General features: G+C 37.6%; 1 protein-coding gene across 1 annotated transcript in view; it reads left to right on the top strand.

Moving 5' to 3' along the window:
• SMC1B (structural maintenance of chromosomes 1B) overlaps nucleotides 1-17491 on the top strand; it is a 38392-nt gene that overhangs the window by 1633 nt on the left and 19268 nt on the right. Inside the window, exons 2-14 of the mRNA XM_009512332.2 lie at nucleotides 545-733; nucleotides 1282-1394; nucleotides 2539-2742; nucleotides 3127-3365; nucleotides 3864-4122; nucleotides 5517-5657; nucleotides 7841-7923; nucleotides 8764-8971; nucleotides 11351-11536; nucleotides 13756-13935; nucleotides 14953-15099; nucleotides 15726-15863; nucleotides 16361-16477. Coding sequence (XP_009510627.1) covers nucleotides 545-733; nucleotides 1282-1394; nucleotides 2539-2742; nucleotides 3127-3365; nucleotides 3864-4122; nucleotides 5517-5657; nucleotides 7841-7923; nucleotides 8764-8971; nucleotides 11351-11536; nucleotides 13756-13935; nucleotides 14953-15099; nucleotides 15726-15863; nucleotides 16361-16477 — 2204 coding nt within the window. The remainder of the gene's footprint in view (nucleotides 1-544; nucleotides 734-1281; nucleotides 1395-2538; nucleotides 2743-3126; nucleotides 3366-3863; nucleotides 4123-5516; nucleotides 5658-7840; nucleotides 7924-8763; nucleotides 8972-11350; nucleotides 11537-13755; nucleotides 13936-14952; nucleotides 15100-15725; nucleotides 15864-16360; nucleotides 16478-17491) is intronic.

Here is a 17491-nt window from a genome sequence, read left to right as displayed (position 1 = left end):
GTCAACAGAAATGCTGAAGACCAAAGGGGAAAAACAGAAAGAGGATTCAGTGAAGAGACTTTTTGTCTAAGGAATGTGATCAGAGAACTTTGTGGCTGTGGTGAATGGATATGGGAAAGTACTTGTGTTCTTTAGAACAGTGGAGTTCTAGTGGAAGAGCTCTAGTTATATGCGTGCTTGTGCAGCAAACCTCACTGACTATTATACGAAGGGAACTTCCAAGTAAGGATTATGATGTTTCTCGCCCAGTTTAAGTAATGACCTCTGGAAATGCCTGTGTAAGAAAAATTTGCTCAACAAGGCCAAACAAATAACAAATCAGTTTTGTGATCATTTTTATTGCAGGCAGGCTTGTTATCTGCTGCCAGCATGTTAGAAATTTATTTCTTTACTGTGTGCAGTATTTTTTCCCTCAGTGAAATATTGAATTAGAAATAGAATTAATGAAGACTTCTGCATTTATGTATATGTTTTTGGTTAATTGTTATTCAAATGCCTGCTTTCATTTCTGCCATGTCAAAGCTTTTTTTTTTTTTTTTTTAAGGAAAATCTAACATAATGGATGCTGTTAGTTTTGCGATGTGTGAAAAGATATCTAATTTGCGAGTTAAAAGTGTTAGAGAACTTATTCATGGAGCACATGTTGGAAAACCAGTTTCTTCTACAGCTAGTGTGAAGATAGTATATTGTGAAGAAGATGGGGAAGAAAAAACATTTTCAAGAGTCATCCGTGGTAGGTAGTAGACGCTGTTACACATACTGTTTGTTGTCGGATTGATAAAAAATGGAGACCAAGAATATTCAGCTTTGAATTTCAGGTGCCTAATATTCTTTCATATTTGGGTGGATTAAGTCCATGAGTATTGCAATACTTCTTATAGTTCTTCAGTAACATTTTGATAGCCAAGTTTTATGATTGAAAAAACATACTGAGGTAAAGTTAAATATTAAACAAGTGATTAAAGTGTGTTCTTTGCTTTGTATTTTGATCTCTAGATTTTTCACTTGGGATATGTAGATGGTGTAGGCTCTAGAAAATGGGGTCTGACACCTTGCTGCAGGCACGAGTGCTTAAGTATCTGTCAATACCTTTTGGAAGCACGCAACTAAACTTTTCATACAGAAGAATGAACTTATTGACATGACTAAAGGAATAAATGGAATCTATGTTATTCTTCAAGGAAATTGCTCAGTTAAATTGTTCCACAAGTTTTCTTCTTTTCCTATGGATTTTGTGCTTTAGCCATTTTATAGTGGGTTTTTTTTTCTTTCCTCCTTTAGGTGCTTGTTCTGAATTTCTATTCAATGATAAATCTGTCAGCCGATCTACTTACATATCTGAGCTTGAAAAAGTAGGCATACTTGTCAAAGCTAGGAATTTTCTTATATTTCAGGTGAGCATTTAAGGTACTTCGTAAAGAAAATAAAAGCTTCTGAGATTATTTTGTAGGAGTACACATTATCTGTTTGACAGAAAAGAGGGCAGCCTGAGCTAATTTCAAGCCAAAATATTTTTTCCTGACCTTGGCCAAGAATTACAAGACTGAAAAATGGAAATACTGGGGTTTGTGTGTACATGAGTGCACTGGTAAGAAAGAAGCTAGTCTGGGAGAAATTGAGTACTTGTATTATTCAGAGTACATAAGAAAATTAGGGTATCTATTTATAAATGTTTAGTGTATTAAATTCTAGGAGTGCTATAAATAGGAAAAGATAATTTAATCTTAAAACACTCTTATTAGTCCAGATGCATGAAAATTTATAGGATTTTTTGTTAAGATTGAGGGATTGAAAATCTTACTGGGTTATTATTTCACAAGTATTGAATGGTATAAGTCAGAAATGTCATGTACTTAAGATTAATATATTTCACAGGATTGTCTTCCTTACAGTTGCTGAGGGAAATTCCCAACAAAGAACTGGTTTTTCCCTTTTATAGAAATTCTGTATATGGATTTTTGTTGTGATAAGAGTGTATACCCACTATACAAGTAGAATAAAATCACAAAACTTACTTTCTACACTAAACTGAAAATGGTAATTCCTTCAGATCAGTGAAGATTTGAGCAGCTAACACATGGACAAAAACTGTGTGCCCATTAACTTTGGGAGTTCTGTAATCTTCTGATGCATTGATTTCAGCTGTTTTGCTTTTGAAATACAGGGGCAAGGGTAGTTTATTGTTCATTGAAGATGTGTTTGTTCTTTTAAGGAGGCTAACGATTTTATTTTGTCATTCTGATACTAATCACTGATTTGTGCAGGTTGATTTAGTTTGAAGGTGTTTTTCATAGGCAGTATCTGAAACTAGAATTTTGAGTGATGCCACTGAATTAGGTGAAGTTGTTAGGTGATATTCCTTCTGGTACTAAACTTTTCCGTGGGTTTGAATCTAAAAATATTTCCATCCCAATTCTGTTAACCATATATATATATATATCAGGAGATAAGTCTACTATATGCTCTTGGAGAAGAAATTCATCATTAGACGACATAATGGTCTACAGTGCTGCTTTTTTTTTCCCTATTTTGTTTTAGGGTACAGTAGAATCAATTGCAGTGAAGAAGCCAAAGGAGAGAACTCAGCTTTTTGAACAAATCAGTAATTCATGGGAATATGCTGAAGACTATGAACGAAAAAAGAAGAAAATGCAGCAAGCAGAAGAGGATGCGCAGTTTAATTATAACAAGAAAAAAAGTGTTGCAGCAGAACGTAAACAAGCAAAGATAGAGAAAGAGGAGGTAATTCAAAGTTATTCCTTTTTTGCATGTTAAGATCTCAGATTTTGGATCTTTTATGAATTTAAATACAGGTTTTCTTAAAAAAAACCAGCTCAATTTCTCTTGGTCTTCATCTAGGATGTTTTCAGTATGGTATAATATATAATAATTTAGTACAATGTAAGAGGATAGAGGAATACATGTATTATTATCTAAATGAAAGTGTAGGTTTGCCAGCATAATTAATTTAAGTGTTGACTTACATGTTTGAGTATTATGATTAGTGTATATTACTGGAATTATAGCTACTGGTACATCATCTTACATCACTCTGGACTTGAAATTAGACCGCTAGTGATTAAAAATCCTTTTTATAAACCATAAATAAAACTTTAATGTTGATAGGCAGAGCATTACCAGATGCTTCTCAAGGAACTGGATGAAGAAAGGATACAGCTGCAGCTCTTCCGGCTTTATCACAATGAAAGAAACATTGAGTTTCGGAAAAAATGTTTGGATGAAAAGAATATGGAGGCTAGTATCAAGAAGGACTCTCTTTCTACAGCAGAAGATGCATTTAGAGCCAAGAAAAGCATGCTTGGTGTACTAAACAGAGACCAACAGCAAATGGAAAGAGAAATGAAGTAGGTTTTCCAATCACATTCTCTGATAGTTGAGTTAAAGCATAGCCTACACTGGGAATTGCTGGGCAGGTGTGCATTTCCTCTTAAAGCAGTTGAGTAGTATCCCAAAGCAATGGAAGTCAGTTTGTAGGAGTTTACTGAAGTGATATCTAGGCATTGATTTCACTGTCACTATCATGCCCAGGTTGTCAGTAATTTCATTATATAAATACTTGTTTGCTATCAAATTTTTAGAAGGTTATGCTTCACTTCTTAAATTTCTATTTTTGGTGGATAATTTAAAAAAAGTCACCTGTGGGTATGTAACCTTGCACTTCACAACTGACTATTTGTTTGCATGTGTCGTTGGGAGGCAGTTGTTCTTTTTTCTTTCAGTGTGGATGTGTTTTGTGGTTGTTGGTTGGGTGGGTTTTTTCTTTGTTTCTTTGGGGGTCTTTTTGAGCATTTTTTGGGTTTTGTTTTTGGTTTTGTTTTGGTTTGTTGTTTTGGTTTTTTTAGGACTCTGGAAGCATCACTGATTCAGCAGAGGCCCCTCTATATAAAAGCAAAGGAAAACACTTCCTACCAAATCAAGAAAGTAGAAGTGTCTAAAAAATCTCTAAGGGACAAGGAGAAATCCTGTGATAAGGAAAAGCAGAACATAAAGGAACTAGAGATAGAGTTGAATGATATTGAGAAGGCATGGAGAGCGTTTGAGAAGAAAACTGAAGAAGAGAGATTGCAGAGAGCAGCACTTACTGAGCTGGGAGAAAGTCAGGTGAATTGGGAGGCCAAAAAGTATTATTTACTAGTGAAGTCCAAAAATCCCCACTGATAATGGAGAAATCATTGTTTCCCCAACAACCTGTAATTTCTGATGACCTTTTTGCTGTTGAGCTCAAAACCAAAATTGTAACTTTTATTTAGGGACTGTTTCATTGGATGAAGAGAAATGATGATGCAGCCTCTTAGGGGAGTAGGCTGTCCTCTTTCGGGGCACAGAGGAGTCAGATCTCGCAGAAGTTCCAAATGCAGAACACTTGTAGGAAGTAAATCTAAATTGCACAGAGATTTAGAAGTTTACCATTTTAATATTGGAAATGGTAAGCACCTCTTGTAGGGTATGAAGGGCATCTTCTAAGCAATGTGAGAAGATACCTTCTTAGAGGAAGTAGTGGATTTTCAGTGAACAAGAAGTTGAGAAGGGTTTGATCGAAACTTCAGAAGGGTTGTACACAGGAGCTGTCATCTGTGGATTAGGATTATAGCTACATGTAATTACGCATGGTTAGGTGGTTCTCTCAGGTTCATTTCTCCCCCCACCCCCACCCCCCTTCATGGAAGTCCACATGGTACATTTTGGGAGGTTAGGATAGAAAACATCTAGTAGGGTCGTGGGGTGAGAGGGTAATTTTTGAGAAAGGGCTTGTCAGCTGAGGTACAGAAATATTTATTCAATTAGGAAAAAACAAGAAGACAAAAAAGCAAACAAGATTTGGCAGTATACATACCATCTACTGTGCATCAGAATCTAAAGCTGAGGTAGCTCACTTGTGAGTGACTGCAGCACTTTACAGTAAATTCATATTTCAAGGTCTTTGCATCTACATGACCAGAAACACTTTTAAAACTGCTAGCTTCTTTTGAGCTCCATCTCTACCTTAAAATAGTTTCTGATCAATTAATGGAGGGTTGTTCTTTTAGTTTGTGATTCTTCCTACTAGAGGCATTTGGTCAGTTAGTCATAACTTTGCAGGACTGTTGAAAACGTTGGTTTATAAGTTCACCTGAAAAAAAAAAAATTGGTAAAATGAGAATGCTGTAATTATAAATACAAAAACTTGCACTAATTTTGGACTGTGCAAAAACTTAGTGTTAACCTTAAGATTAACTGTGAAGTAGTGTAAACTTTATAAACTTTCCTGAAAAATAAGTCCTTAGGAGTCTAAAACAAATCCGTAAACAAGAAGTATTAACTGTAAGCTTTGGGTTGAACTTTGTCTAATAAAATATAATTTCTGATAATGCAATTAGTTGCTAGAAAGGTCTTCTGGAAAATTGGGTGGGTTTTATAATCTTATTTATGATAAAGTAGCAATTAGTAATTGAGGCTTTAACAACATGAGTCCTCCTGCTTTCAGTAGAGTTATTTTTTTAATGTTGTTTCTCTAGTTGGAGCGCTATAAAGAGCTAAAGGAAATAGCAAGAAAGAAAGTAGCTACATTAACCCAGCAGCTAGAAAAACTTCGTTGGGAGGAAAAAGCAGATCAAGAAAGGCTGAAACTTAATCGCAGGAAGAAAAAAGAAGTTGAGGTATTTGTATCAAGCTAGAATTATGTTTTAAGGAGAAAAGTGTTTCTCTACTCCTCCTCTGGTATAAATGTGTTAAATGCTTTGACATAAATGAATCCTCAGCAAAGGAGATAGATTGTGTTAGTTTTCATATTGCAACAGGTTTAGCAAAATGGCTTCTAAATCTGTTCAGAGAATGGTTGCGTGGGCCCACACTGAGGATTTGGTTTTGAAAGCTTTGGCTCTAATATTTTACAGGTACTCAGAATATATGCTTAACTGTAATCAGTTCCTGTTTTCGTGTGTTTTTTCTTTCTGAGATGTCCTACAGCTGTTGTATATCTGTATGATACACCCTTTAGGGGTTCATTTTGATCACAGCTACCGTTTTGCTGAGATGCTTTTAAAGGTCAGTTGCGTATGGTTGTGCAGTAGTTGGAAAATCCTCCTTGGTGTCCACTCCTCTATTGCACTTCAGAGGCAGGGTGTTTGGTGTGAATACAGACTGTTGCTGTCATTTTGTTTCTGATTTCTTTTATCATTGCAGATCCAAACATGTAATAACAAAATACCTACATTTTTCACTATGCCTGATGTTTTTAGGAAAATTATTTCCCAACTCATTGTTCAACTTTGCATGATGCTTCTGATAGAAGTAGAAAGGGTATGTCTTTTGCTAGAAACCTTGCCCTATTAGGTGTTCTGGGTTTTTTTCTCCCCAAACTTTGCTAACCTTGCCGTTTTGTCACCTACTAAGAAGCTAGAGAGGCAACATGCATTTCTTCACCATTTAGTTATGGAGTCATGGTTTGGAGGAGACTATTATGTTCAGAAAACTTAAAAATCCATGAGATAAGACTTGACCAGTTCTAGAGTTCCTCACACCACGTTCTTGTACATATAGGCTTTTCCATACAAGCAAGTTTATACTTCACTGTGTATCTATGAGGATCTAAAGTCATCTTTGCCATGGTACCTACACAGTTACATCCATTTGCTCTTGATACAATACTATTTCTTTCTGAAGTGCTAGTTACCAGGAAAACTTAGTATCTAGAAGTGAAATAAATTGTATTGCTTGTGCTTCTGAAACTCTGCAAATCCTGTTGTGCTGTTGAGAAGGAAATAAGGGATACTTGAGCGTTCATAGATTGCACGTCTGACCATTCAGAGTTGGCATTACTTATCTGCACTACTGACATTTGGTGATCACTCCTCACAATTCAGCATGTATGTGACTACATCTAAGCATGCTCTGCCCAGTTCTGGGCTCCCCAGTACAAGAAAAATACTGGCATCCTGGAGTGAGGTCAGCAGAGAGCCACCAAGCTGGCTGGGGCTGGAGCACCTGGCTTATGAGGAGAGGCTGAAAGGACTGGATCTGTTCAGCCTGCAGAAGGAGGGGTGAAGGGGAGATCTTATTGCTGTCTGCAGTTACATAATGGGACAGTAGGAATAAGAGCCTTTCTAGAGGGGCACAGTGACAGGATGGGAGACAACAGGCACAACTTAGAATGGGAAATTCTGAATAGCCATTAGGTAAACTCTTTTACCTCAAGGATAGGCAAACATTGAAGCAGGTGTGCAAAGAGGTTGTGGACTCTCCATCCCTAGAGCTATGTAAAAGGTCACAAGGATTTCAGAAGTTAAATTAAGGTGTAATAAAATGTGTAGGTAACAATTTTTTTTTCTTTTATTTGCTTTAGTTAATGTATTTTTATTCAATTTGAGTAATTGAAAATACTTGTTTCACTGTTGGATTGTTTTTTAATACAATGCTTCTGTGTCAGGTTGGAACCTCTATGTCAACTTTTTCATGTGTCCTTAAGATAAAGCTACTGTTAATCTTGGGCCAAGAAAAGCACTTTTTTTCTTCTAACACCTATAATCTAATAACACTATGTTTAAAGTTGTTTTATTTGATCGTGTCATGAGTCTTTGTGCTGAAGAAGCTTTCTCTGAACTGTAGCCAAACATGAGAAATACAGTAACTGCCTTGATGTAATAATTTCCCTTTATTAAATTCACAGTGCAATTTGGCATCTACTACTGAAAAAGAAATGCTGGTACTCCAGCATGAAATACCAATGCAGAAGAAGAAATCTGTCTCAGTACTTGTTCTGAATTAATAGCTTTATATCTTGCTATAAAACTGTCGTTTTCCTCTGGTTTGTTTTTAACACGTTCTATTTGTGATTGCATAGGAAAACATAAAACAGATTGTGGAACAGATAGAAGAGCATAATAAAAGAATAGAGAAGTTAGAAGAATATGCCAAGATGTGCACGTATGTTTAAACAATTAAAAGCTAACAAGTTTGAAACCAGTTTTATAATTGCTTCTAATTTCTTGTAGATATGCAAGTTATGTCACTACAGGTAAGGTATGGGGCTATTAGTGTACAAATTCTGAGCAAGAGAACAGGGCAGTTCTGTAGTTGTGCTGCTCTAGAAATCATTAATATTCACACTGTGTAATAGGAGCTCAACTCAGTTCTTGCTTCATGGGTCTTGTCTTCTACCTGATTTTTACTCTTTGTGAAATAAGGTGAATATAAGCCTTCACTGAGCAGCCTAAACTAACTTTGACATTAGGTAGGTCAGAGTAGGTGATCTCCAGAGATTTTTTTTCCCAAACCTATCTTTTTTTTTGTGCATTTGTAATGTGTGCTTTGGCTTAATGCTGTCTGTGTACTGAACAAACTTCTGCGATGGGCAGGGAGCAGCAGACTTACTGTGATTGATGCAATGCAAAATTATTTCAGTTAAGTAGTTGTAGTAGAGTGTGGTAGAACCTTAGTGATTTTGCTAAGTGTGTAAAGCGAGTAATAATTTTGCATGAGAAATCTCAATCTTTCTTAGTTTTACAATATCATACCTTTTATTGATGGAGGGTAAAACAGTATGGTTGCATGTTACACAGGCGAAAACACTCACTTGAACTCAATTTTGAAACCTGAAAGATAAGTTATGCTATAGAATGCAAGTTCTGTAAGAAGTAGCTGCTTATAGATACTTAAAATTTTAAATTATTTTCATAGTATGTAACCATAGAATGAATTTAATAAGTTAAAAGCTTGTATAAATGAAATGGTAAATTGCTTTCCTATTTTTGCTTCCGTTCAAAGTGAATTGTTGACAGAGAAAAACCAGCAAGTGGAAGTGCTAACTAAGGAAATTGACAATTCAGCATTACGAATGGCTGAAGTGAATGAAGAATTGAACAAAATAGTTGGTGAACTGCAGAATGCTAAAATTGATTGTCATGAAGGAAGGCGTCAACAAATGAGAGCAGAGGTCCTGGAAAGTCTCAAAAGACTATATCCAGATTCTGTGGTAATTGAGTGGCCTCATTTAAATGCCTTATTTTAGAATTAAGATTTGAGTTCTGCTTTAGACGGAGTAAGCAGCTAGAGTAAATTGGGCTGTCTTGAGTATTCCTTTAAACTTTATGCTTCCTTGAGTGTAATTGGTGAAATAGTATTACTGAAAGAATAGTAGCACGTAGTGTCATTATTTTTCACAGTTTCCAGAAATAGACAGTTTTTTCTTGCATCAAAAAATAATTTTGGTCTTGTGTGATTTTTGTGGTGTTTGATTTCTTTTTTTTTGTTTGTTTTGTTTTGTTGTCTTCTGTCCTAAAATGTATTTTTGACTGACTTATTTTGAACAAATGAATGGGAAGGTTAGCTGTGGGACCTGTTGTTTTGCCAAGAGATTAAGAAATTTGCCTCTTGGCTGTTCTTCAGAATTTTTTCCATCCATGTTAACAAGATGTTCCAAAATATCAAAAAGATGATTGGTATATCTCTTTTTGCTCACTCTTTGCATTGTGTCCTATTTGAAAAGAACTGGATCAGACTGGTGATACCTTGCTGGCTTGGGGGAGAGGTGGTGTTCAGGATGTTCTCTGTCGTTTTCCTTCAGGAGCTGCAAATCAAACAGTACTTACAGATGTGATGGCTTCTAGCAAACAAAAACTAGATAAGTCGAATTGGTTACATAAACTATCCCATTACAGGAAGTCTTAACCCTATCTGCTTCAATTACCCTTGTTCCTGCAGTAGTTTTCCCAACACCAGCATATGAGGCAACAGAGTTGCTTCTGAGCTGTTCCTTATGCTCTGGTGTACTAATTCCTGATGACCGAACACAATCTAAATTTAATGTCTCGGGATGGAAGGGTCATGACACATTTCATCTTCTGGTCCACTAAGTACTCAGGCAGAACTGGAGGAAATCTTGGTGCCAGTCTTCTGGATTTCAAAGGCAAAAAATGGCATACTCCATCTAAATGTTTAGTTCTTATGTCCATTTTAAAGCTTCTGTTCATTCGTTAAAACGTTCTTGTAACGTGCCTTGAACGTTCCAGGTGCTGAAGTAGCCATGCAGTAATGTGACTGCGCTCGAGTGACGTGTACATTTTCATGGATTTGTCTGATCAGCAAAGTGAATTTTGCAGCTGATTATAGTTTTTACAATTTAATTTTCAAAGCGGCATTCCTACATTTGTAGTTTTAATTGGCAAGATTGCTATTGTTAAAGATTTAATTTGGCTGACAGTATTTGTTTTCACAGAAATCTGATATTCTCTCTGGACTTAGACATCTGTGTCTGAAAGTATATGCATCCTCTGTATAGGTTTGTATGTCTGAAACAGGAAGTGTCTGAGCTGCAGATAGTGTCATCTCCTTGGACGTTTCTTTGTGAGAAAACCAGGAAACTAAGTAAAGACCTTTGTGGTGTTGGGTGTTATCCTCACTTCTACTGTTTTTCAGAATGGGAAAACATTTGTGAAGAGAAGGGTAGGAAAGTAGATGATAGCAGGCCATGATTTGATCTACTGGAAATTATCTCAATTCTGTCATTCATGAGATAATACTGTGGTTGGCCTATCACATACAACTCTTACCAGTTGTCTTCCTGTTCTCATTTGTTTAAATTTGGTAAGGGTAAAACTGCAGGTATGAAAGAGGAGAGCAGAAACTATATGTCAACAAGCAGAAAAATTGTTCTTGCATGAATTCACAGGTTATAATGTTCAGAACATGCATTAGTAGCTTTAATCATTCAGGGAAACCTTAACTGTACCTATAATTACAGAAATGGAACAAAAGATCTTTAGGCAGCATGCACAGCAAAGAACTAGTTAGTTTTATCTGTGGAGGTACTATTTCAATATATGGCAAAACAGCAAAACAGGCTTGATTGTTTGGACTGTGCAGTACAAGAAAAGCAGGGTTTTCTTTCTTTTTATGCTACTAAAGTAAGCAGATAGTTCTTTTCTGGGTTGAAACTGGAATAGTGCCTCTACCATTTTCCAGTTAACAGTTTTATTTATTTAAGACCTTATTGTCATTCAGAGATCTTCCTGTGTGTTAGATTCTTCCTTTCTCTCCAAAAAAGATGCTTAGCTAACTTTGCTATTGTCACTCTGTCAGGCTTCTAGAAGTGTATGCCAGAGATTCTGTTTAAAACATGTAACTGTAACCCCAGGGGAAAAAATAAATCCTGTCAGATTTAAAAGGCATACTTTGCAGTTTGGATTGATGACTGCTACAATTTCTATTTTTTCTGATGTACAGCCATTGTAAGAGAGTGCAGCTGGTAGATACGTAAGACATTTTCCTCTTATTACTTCAGTATCTTGTATGCAGAAATATTATTTGATATCTAAAGTAACATACTAATATTTCACTATATTTTTATCTTCAGTTTGGAAGACTGCTCGACCTGTGTCATCCTATTCATAAAAAATACCAGCTTGCTGTTACCAAGGTATTCAGCAAATACATGACTGCTATTGTTGTTGCCACTGAAAAAACAGCAAGAGATTGCATTCAGTTCCTAAAACAAGAACGAGCTGAACCTGAAACTTTTCTTGCTTTGGATTACCTTGATGTAAGTATAATTTTTTCTTTTTCCTGTTGTCAGCAAGTTAATAAACTTGTAAAATTTGATACTGGCTTATTTAAGCTTAACTAAAATAGGCTTAAGTGTTAAGGCAAAGCAGTTATGAGGTGAATTTCATGAAGTTTCTGTCAGCTTGGTCCCAGTACTGACGTGGCTAGTTACTGCCCTCCAACTGGGCTTTGTACCACCAGTCATCACCCTGTGGGCCTGTCTGTTCAGCCGATTTTCAGTCCCTCGCTGTCTCTTCATCCAGCCCAGTTTTCGTCAGCTTCTCTATGAGTATCTTCTGGGATACATAGTTGAAAGACTTACTGAAGCCTTAGGTAGACAATATCTGCTGCTCTCCCCTCATCTACCAGGCCAGTCATTTCATTGTAGAAGGCTATCAGGTTGGTCAGGCATGACCATCTTAGTGAATCCATGCTGACTACTTCTCCAAGACTTTCTTGTCATTCATGTGCCTGGAAATGGTTTCTAGGCTTAGTTGCTCCATCACCTTCCCAGGGATCAAGGTGAGACTGAATGTTCTGTAGTTCCTTGTGTCCTCTTTCTTGTCCCTTTTTGAACACAGGATTGACACTTGTTTTTCTCCAATCCTTAGGCACCTCTTTCAGTTGCTATCATTACTCAAAGACTATTGAGGGTGGCCATGCAATGACGTAACTAGCTCCTTCAGCACGGGTGGTTGCGTCACATCAGGGCCCATATGTTTATGTATGTCCAGATTGCTTAAGCATTCCCTGGCCTGATCTCCTTCCATAAAGGGTACATCTTCCTTGTTCCAGGCTTCCCCCGGTCTCTGGAACCTGGGATTCCTGGAGGCTAATCTTGCTGGTAAAGTCTGAGATGGAAAAGGAATTCAGTACCTTAGTCTGTTCTATATCCTCTGTCACCAGGTCCCCTGCCTCATTCAGCAGTAGGCCCACATTTCCCCTATGTTTCTTTTGTCACCTGTGTACTTAGAGAAGTCATCTCATTGGCATCCCTTGCCAGATTCAATTCTAGATGGGCTTTGGCTTTCCTAACCCCATACCTGCACGCTTGGACAGTGCCACTGTGTTCCTCCCAGGTTACCTGCCCCTGCCTCCACCTTCTCTCCGCTTCCTTTTTGCGTTTGAGTTTTACCAGATGCTCCTTGTTTATCCATGCAGGCCTCCTGGTATTTTTGCCTGACTTCCTCCTCATTGGGGTGTTTGCTCTTAAGGCTGGAGGAGGTGTGATCCCTGAATATTAACCAGCATTCTTTGGCCCCTCTTCACTCTGGGGCCTGATCCCATGGGACCCTGCTGAGCAGATGTTTGAAGAGGCCAAAGTCGTTTTTCCTGAAGCCCAGGGTTGAGAGCTTGCCTTTTGCCCTGCTCCCTCCTCTCAGCATCATGAACTCTCCTATCTCATGCTCACTGCAGCCAGGGCTGCCTTTGACCTTCCCATCCCCAGCAAGCCTTGCCTTGTTGGCAAGATGAGGTCTAGCAGAGCACCTCTCCTCATTGTCTTCTCTGTCATTGGGGTAAGGAATTTGTCATCAGTGGTTTCCAGGAACCACCTGGATTGCTTATGCCCTCCTGTGTTGTCCTGTAGCAGATACCAGGGTGGCTCAAGTCCTGTCCATGAGGACCAGGGCCTGTGAATGTGATGCTGCTTTTAGCTGTCTGTAGAAGGCCTCATCCACTTGTTCTTCTTGGTCAGGCAGCCTGTAGCAGGTACCCACTACAATGCCACCTTTATCAGTTCTCTTCACTCCTTAACATGAGCCCTCAGTTGGCTCATCATCCTTACCCAGGCAGAGCTCTGCATTACAGCTGTTCTCTCACATATAGGGCAGCTCCACCTCCTTGTCTTCCAAGCCTGTCCTTCCTCAAGAGCCTCTATCTGTCCACTGCAACAGTCCAGTCGTGGGAGCCATCCCACCATGTCTCCCTGGTCCCAAGATTGTAGCCCTGCAACTGCACACAGATCTTTAACTCACGCTATTTATTCCACAAGTTACATGCATCAGTGTACCTGCGTTTCCTGCACAGCGAAATAGGTTATACAGAATTAAGGGCTATAGTATGCATAGACTATGAAAACAAGATGTGCTTCTAGTCCTATAGTGACTGAGACCCCCCCATTCTGTTGATCTGTATGTTCTGTCCCCAGACTGCTCGGATTTGTACATGCTTTGCTATTACAACATAGATTCTAAACACTGCTTATTTGCTTTACAGGTTAAACCACTCAATGAAAAGTTAAGAGAGATAAAAGGAGCTAAAATGATGGTGGATGTTGTACAAACTCCATATGCTCCACTGAAAAGAGTGATTCAGTTTGTGAGTGGGAATGGCTTGGTCTGTGAAACAGTTAAAGAAGCAAAACAAATAGCATTTGATGGGCCAGTAAGGTTGAAAGTAAGAAGCCGAATTTTTTTGCATATGTCTTTCATTGCAGTTATGTATTTGATGCCATTTAAATAATTCTTCTGTAAACATCCCATGAAGTATTGCAGATAAACACATAACGGTACTATGCTGTCTAGTCTATTCCCACACAAATAAACCCCCAGATATTTCACATGGTTTTGTTTTCTTCTATATGGTAGGACGTCTAAGTGACTTCCTGGGAAAGAGAGACAAATTAGAGGATGTTAGTGTTCAAATATGTTTCTTGGTGTGGTCCTCGTGAGGAGGAGGAAGGAAGGATAATCCTGTTCTTAAGATGGCCTGCTTTAAAAATACAAACTTTACCTTGCTAGCTTTTCTGTGAAGAAATGCTTTTAAAAATCCTTGAAAATATCTGACAGAATCTCTTAGTTGCAAATGTAGACTGTGTTGATGACTGGAAGCTTCTCTGTCTCTTCCTGCAATTCTTTCTTCTTATCCATATCTCCTTTGCTGTAGACAGTCTGTAGAGCCCTTTTATGCAGTTACTAAACCGTTTAAAATCTTTAAAACACCTTGAAGTTGAACGTGAGTGTGAAATCATGTTTACTTGGAATCAAGTCACAAAAACACCCATGTTCTGTACTAAAATTTACACTTCCTGTTTACAAATGAGCAGTTTTCTTTCACTCCATTGTCATATTTCTTGGTTTGCTCTAATGATCCAAATGTGACCTTCTAAGTTGCCAGTGTATATGCAAATGTCTCATGTTAATTTCCTAAATACAAGGAAATTATACAATTTGATTTCCTTTTCTGATCAGTTGAAATAATACCAAAATATGACTAGTGCCAAGAAACAGCAGATTTTTTTTTCTGTGGCTTCATGTATCTCATGTTAGCAGGTTTGGAACAGGAGAAAAAATCGGGAGCCCAACTAAAATGTAATTGCTGCTTGTTTAACAACCATATCTTGGTGCACTAGTTCATGGGATATTTTGGCTGTGTTGTGTTCAGATTTGTTTTTAATTTTTTTTTTTCTTCCAGACGGTGTCTCTTGATGGAACTTTATTTTTGAAATCTGGAGTGATTTCTGGAGGATCAAGTGATTTAAGATTTAAAGCTAGATGTTGGGATGATAAAGAAATTAATAAAATGAAGGAAAGAAGAGATGGCTTGATTAATGAGTTAAAGGTAAGTCTCTTAAAAAGCACTTAACTGCAGAAGGCAGACAGGAGTAAAAGTTGTGTCTAAGGTAATTCAGCTGTGGGAAGATGATTTTCTGAAAAGGTGATTTTCAAAACTTCTAGAAGATGCAGACAGGACATAGTAGCTGTTTATCCTCTTCTAGTTAATAATAATCAATGGTAGGTCTCTGTCCTTAGCTGGTAGGTTGGTTCACTCACCACAGATGTGGAGAACCAGGACAGCACTGTTGATACAAGTTCCTTCAAGGAAAAAGAGCTGTGGCTCAAAGTACTTGAAGACTTCTAGTGAAAAAGATGGTATGTTCTGACAACACAAAAATATTACCATGGACCAAAACCTGTCAGTGTAAAGCGATTTTCATACCTCTAGTTATTTTGGAAGAGGGAGAGAGTAAGAATTTATGAATTTGCAAACATATGCTTTCTTTTGAGAAAGAAATCTGTTACAAAATTACTATTTAATATGACCAATGCTATCAGCATTTACCTCGAACGGGGCCTATGTCAGTGAGGCTAGCTCTATGTAGTGCGTAAATCTGAAAAATGAGTAATTTCCAGATAGGTCACCTTTTTATTTAAAATGCTTTTTCTCCCATCATAACATTTTTCTAGGACTTAATGAAGATCAAACGTAAGGAGACTGACTTGAAGCAGTTGCATGCTCAGTGCCATGGAACTCAGACAAGACTTAAATATTCACAGAGTGAATTAGAGCTTATTAAAAAGAAACATCTCCCTAATCTCTACACGGTATAGTACTAAGCCTTTATAATTTTCAGGTTTAATAATAATGTTTTTCTTATCTAGCTCTAATCACCAGTGAGGTAAGTACTACTTCCTTATGTAGTTTTGCTGTTTGTAAAACTTAAACTGAATTTACAGTTATGACTGGGGAATTAATAAAATATAAAAAACACGATTACAGATTAACTTGCCTGAGGCTTTTTCTATTTTAGGTTTAAAATTTGAATTTCTGGTAAGCTTGGTTTTATCATTTAGTAACCTTCAGAAGTCTGTAAGTCAAAATGCACTTTAAATGATACTTACGTAATTTGCTTTTCTGCTCATTAAAACTAATCATTGCATGCAAACGGGCAATAGTGGTGGGTAAGTGGCATTTGAGAAGAAAATACTTAATGTTTTTAATCAGAAAAATACAGTTAACCCGGACCAGAACTGTCTCTTAATTTCTAGAAAGTTGACCATCCTATTAAGTAAAAAATACTGTCTTTTTCCTTTCTATGTAGGAAAAATCAAAAATGGAAAGTGAACTGATAAATATTGAGTCTCAGTATGATATGCTGAATGAAGGAGTAGCACAAAGAAAAGAAAAAATAGAAGAATTTCAGAAAAGAATTAATGAGGTAATGCCTTCTGTCATAGTTGTGACAGCTTATGCTGTTATACTACAGAAACTTCTTCCTGTTCCTGCTGACTTTTAGAGCTTGGGCAACTTCTAACTTTGTAAACTACTTTGTTGACAAAGGTTATAAGCTACTCCAGCAATCTTCACACATTCTCTACCTTTCATACCAAGGTAACTGAACAGAAAGGCACGTGGATAGCTTTGCAAATCAATTTCCTTAAAATCAAAATACTATGACTTTGTCCCAAACACGAACCGAACCAACCAAATCCATGTACTTCTGGATATCAGATGAAGCTTTGCTTAATATCTACATTGTGATTTCATTTGATATAGGAGAAAATTTCTGAGTTTGAAGAAGATGGCTTGGTTTTTCCCCACCTTTTCCTGCTCTGCTAATAAATATGATTTACTCTTTGTAGTATTGAGTAGGGACAGTCCATTGAAGCACAGCTTTAGAGCTCTCAGAGCGAAAATTCACTGTAGATCAAATCCCAGAAAAATACTCTCTAGGTCTTTCATGGCCCGAGGGCAGAATTTAATAAATCTCAGCTTATTCTTTCTCAGGCTCTAATGTCCAGGTTCTTTTGTAAGAAATGGTAGTTACAAGATCTTTCCTTTTTGTGGAGGGAGAATTTTGCAGTGTGACTGCATGACCAGACTGTAACATTCTTCCTGGCCGATGTGGATCTGTGACAGCATGTACGTACACTAAACGCTGTGCACCCGCAAGATTTGCTGATTTCTCAGTAATCAGTGCACCCACTCGGTAGACAGTCTCTGTGTGGGTGACTATCCTTCTGAAAACCATTCTCACTGCAGTCATGGCAGGGACCTTAGCAGGACCCATCCAGTGTCTACATGGAAATGCTCTATCGATATCTTCTAACCGGGAGAAGAGAGGATCTACCACTTGCGCAATCCACAGGCAGAATTGATCAGGCATACTCATGCCTGTATCCATTTTCTAGAGCTGAGAACAGTTCTCAGCATTGCTAGAGTGCCCTGTTCT

The sequence above is a fragment of the Phalacrocorax carbo genome, chromosome 1 (genome assembly GCF_963921805.1).
Source record: "Phalacrocorax carbo chromosome 1, bPhaCar2.1, whole genome shotgun sequence".
NCBI classification, from domain to species: Eukaryota; Metazoa; Chordata; class Aves; order Suliformes; family Phalacrocoracidae; genus Phalacrocorax; species Phalacrocorax carbo.
Note: the sequence above shows the minus strand (reverse complement) of the source record. Positions and strands in the feature narration are given on the sequence as shown.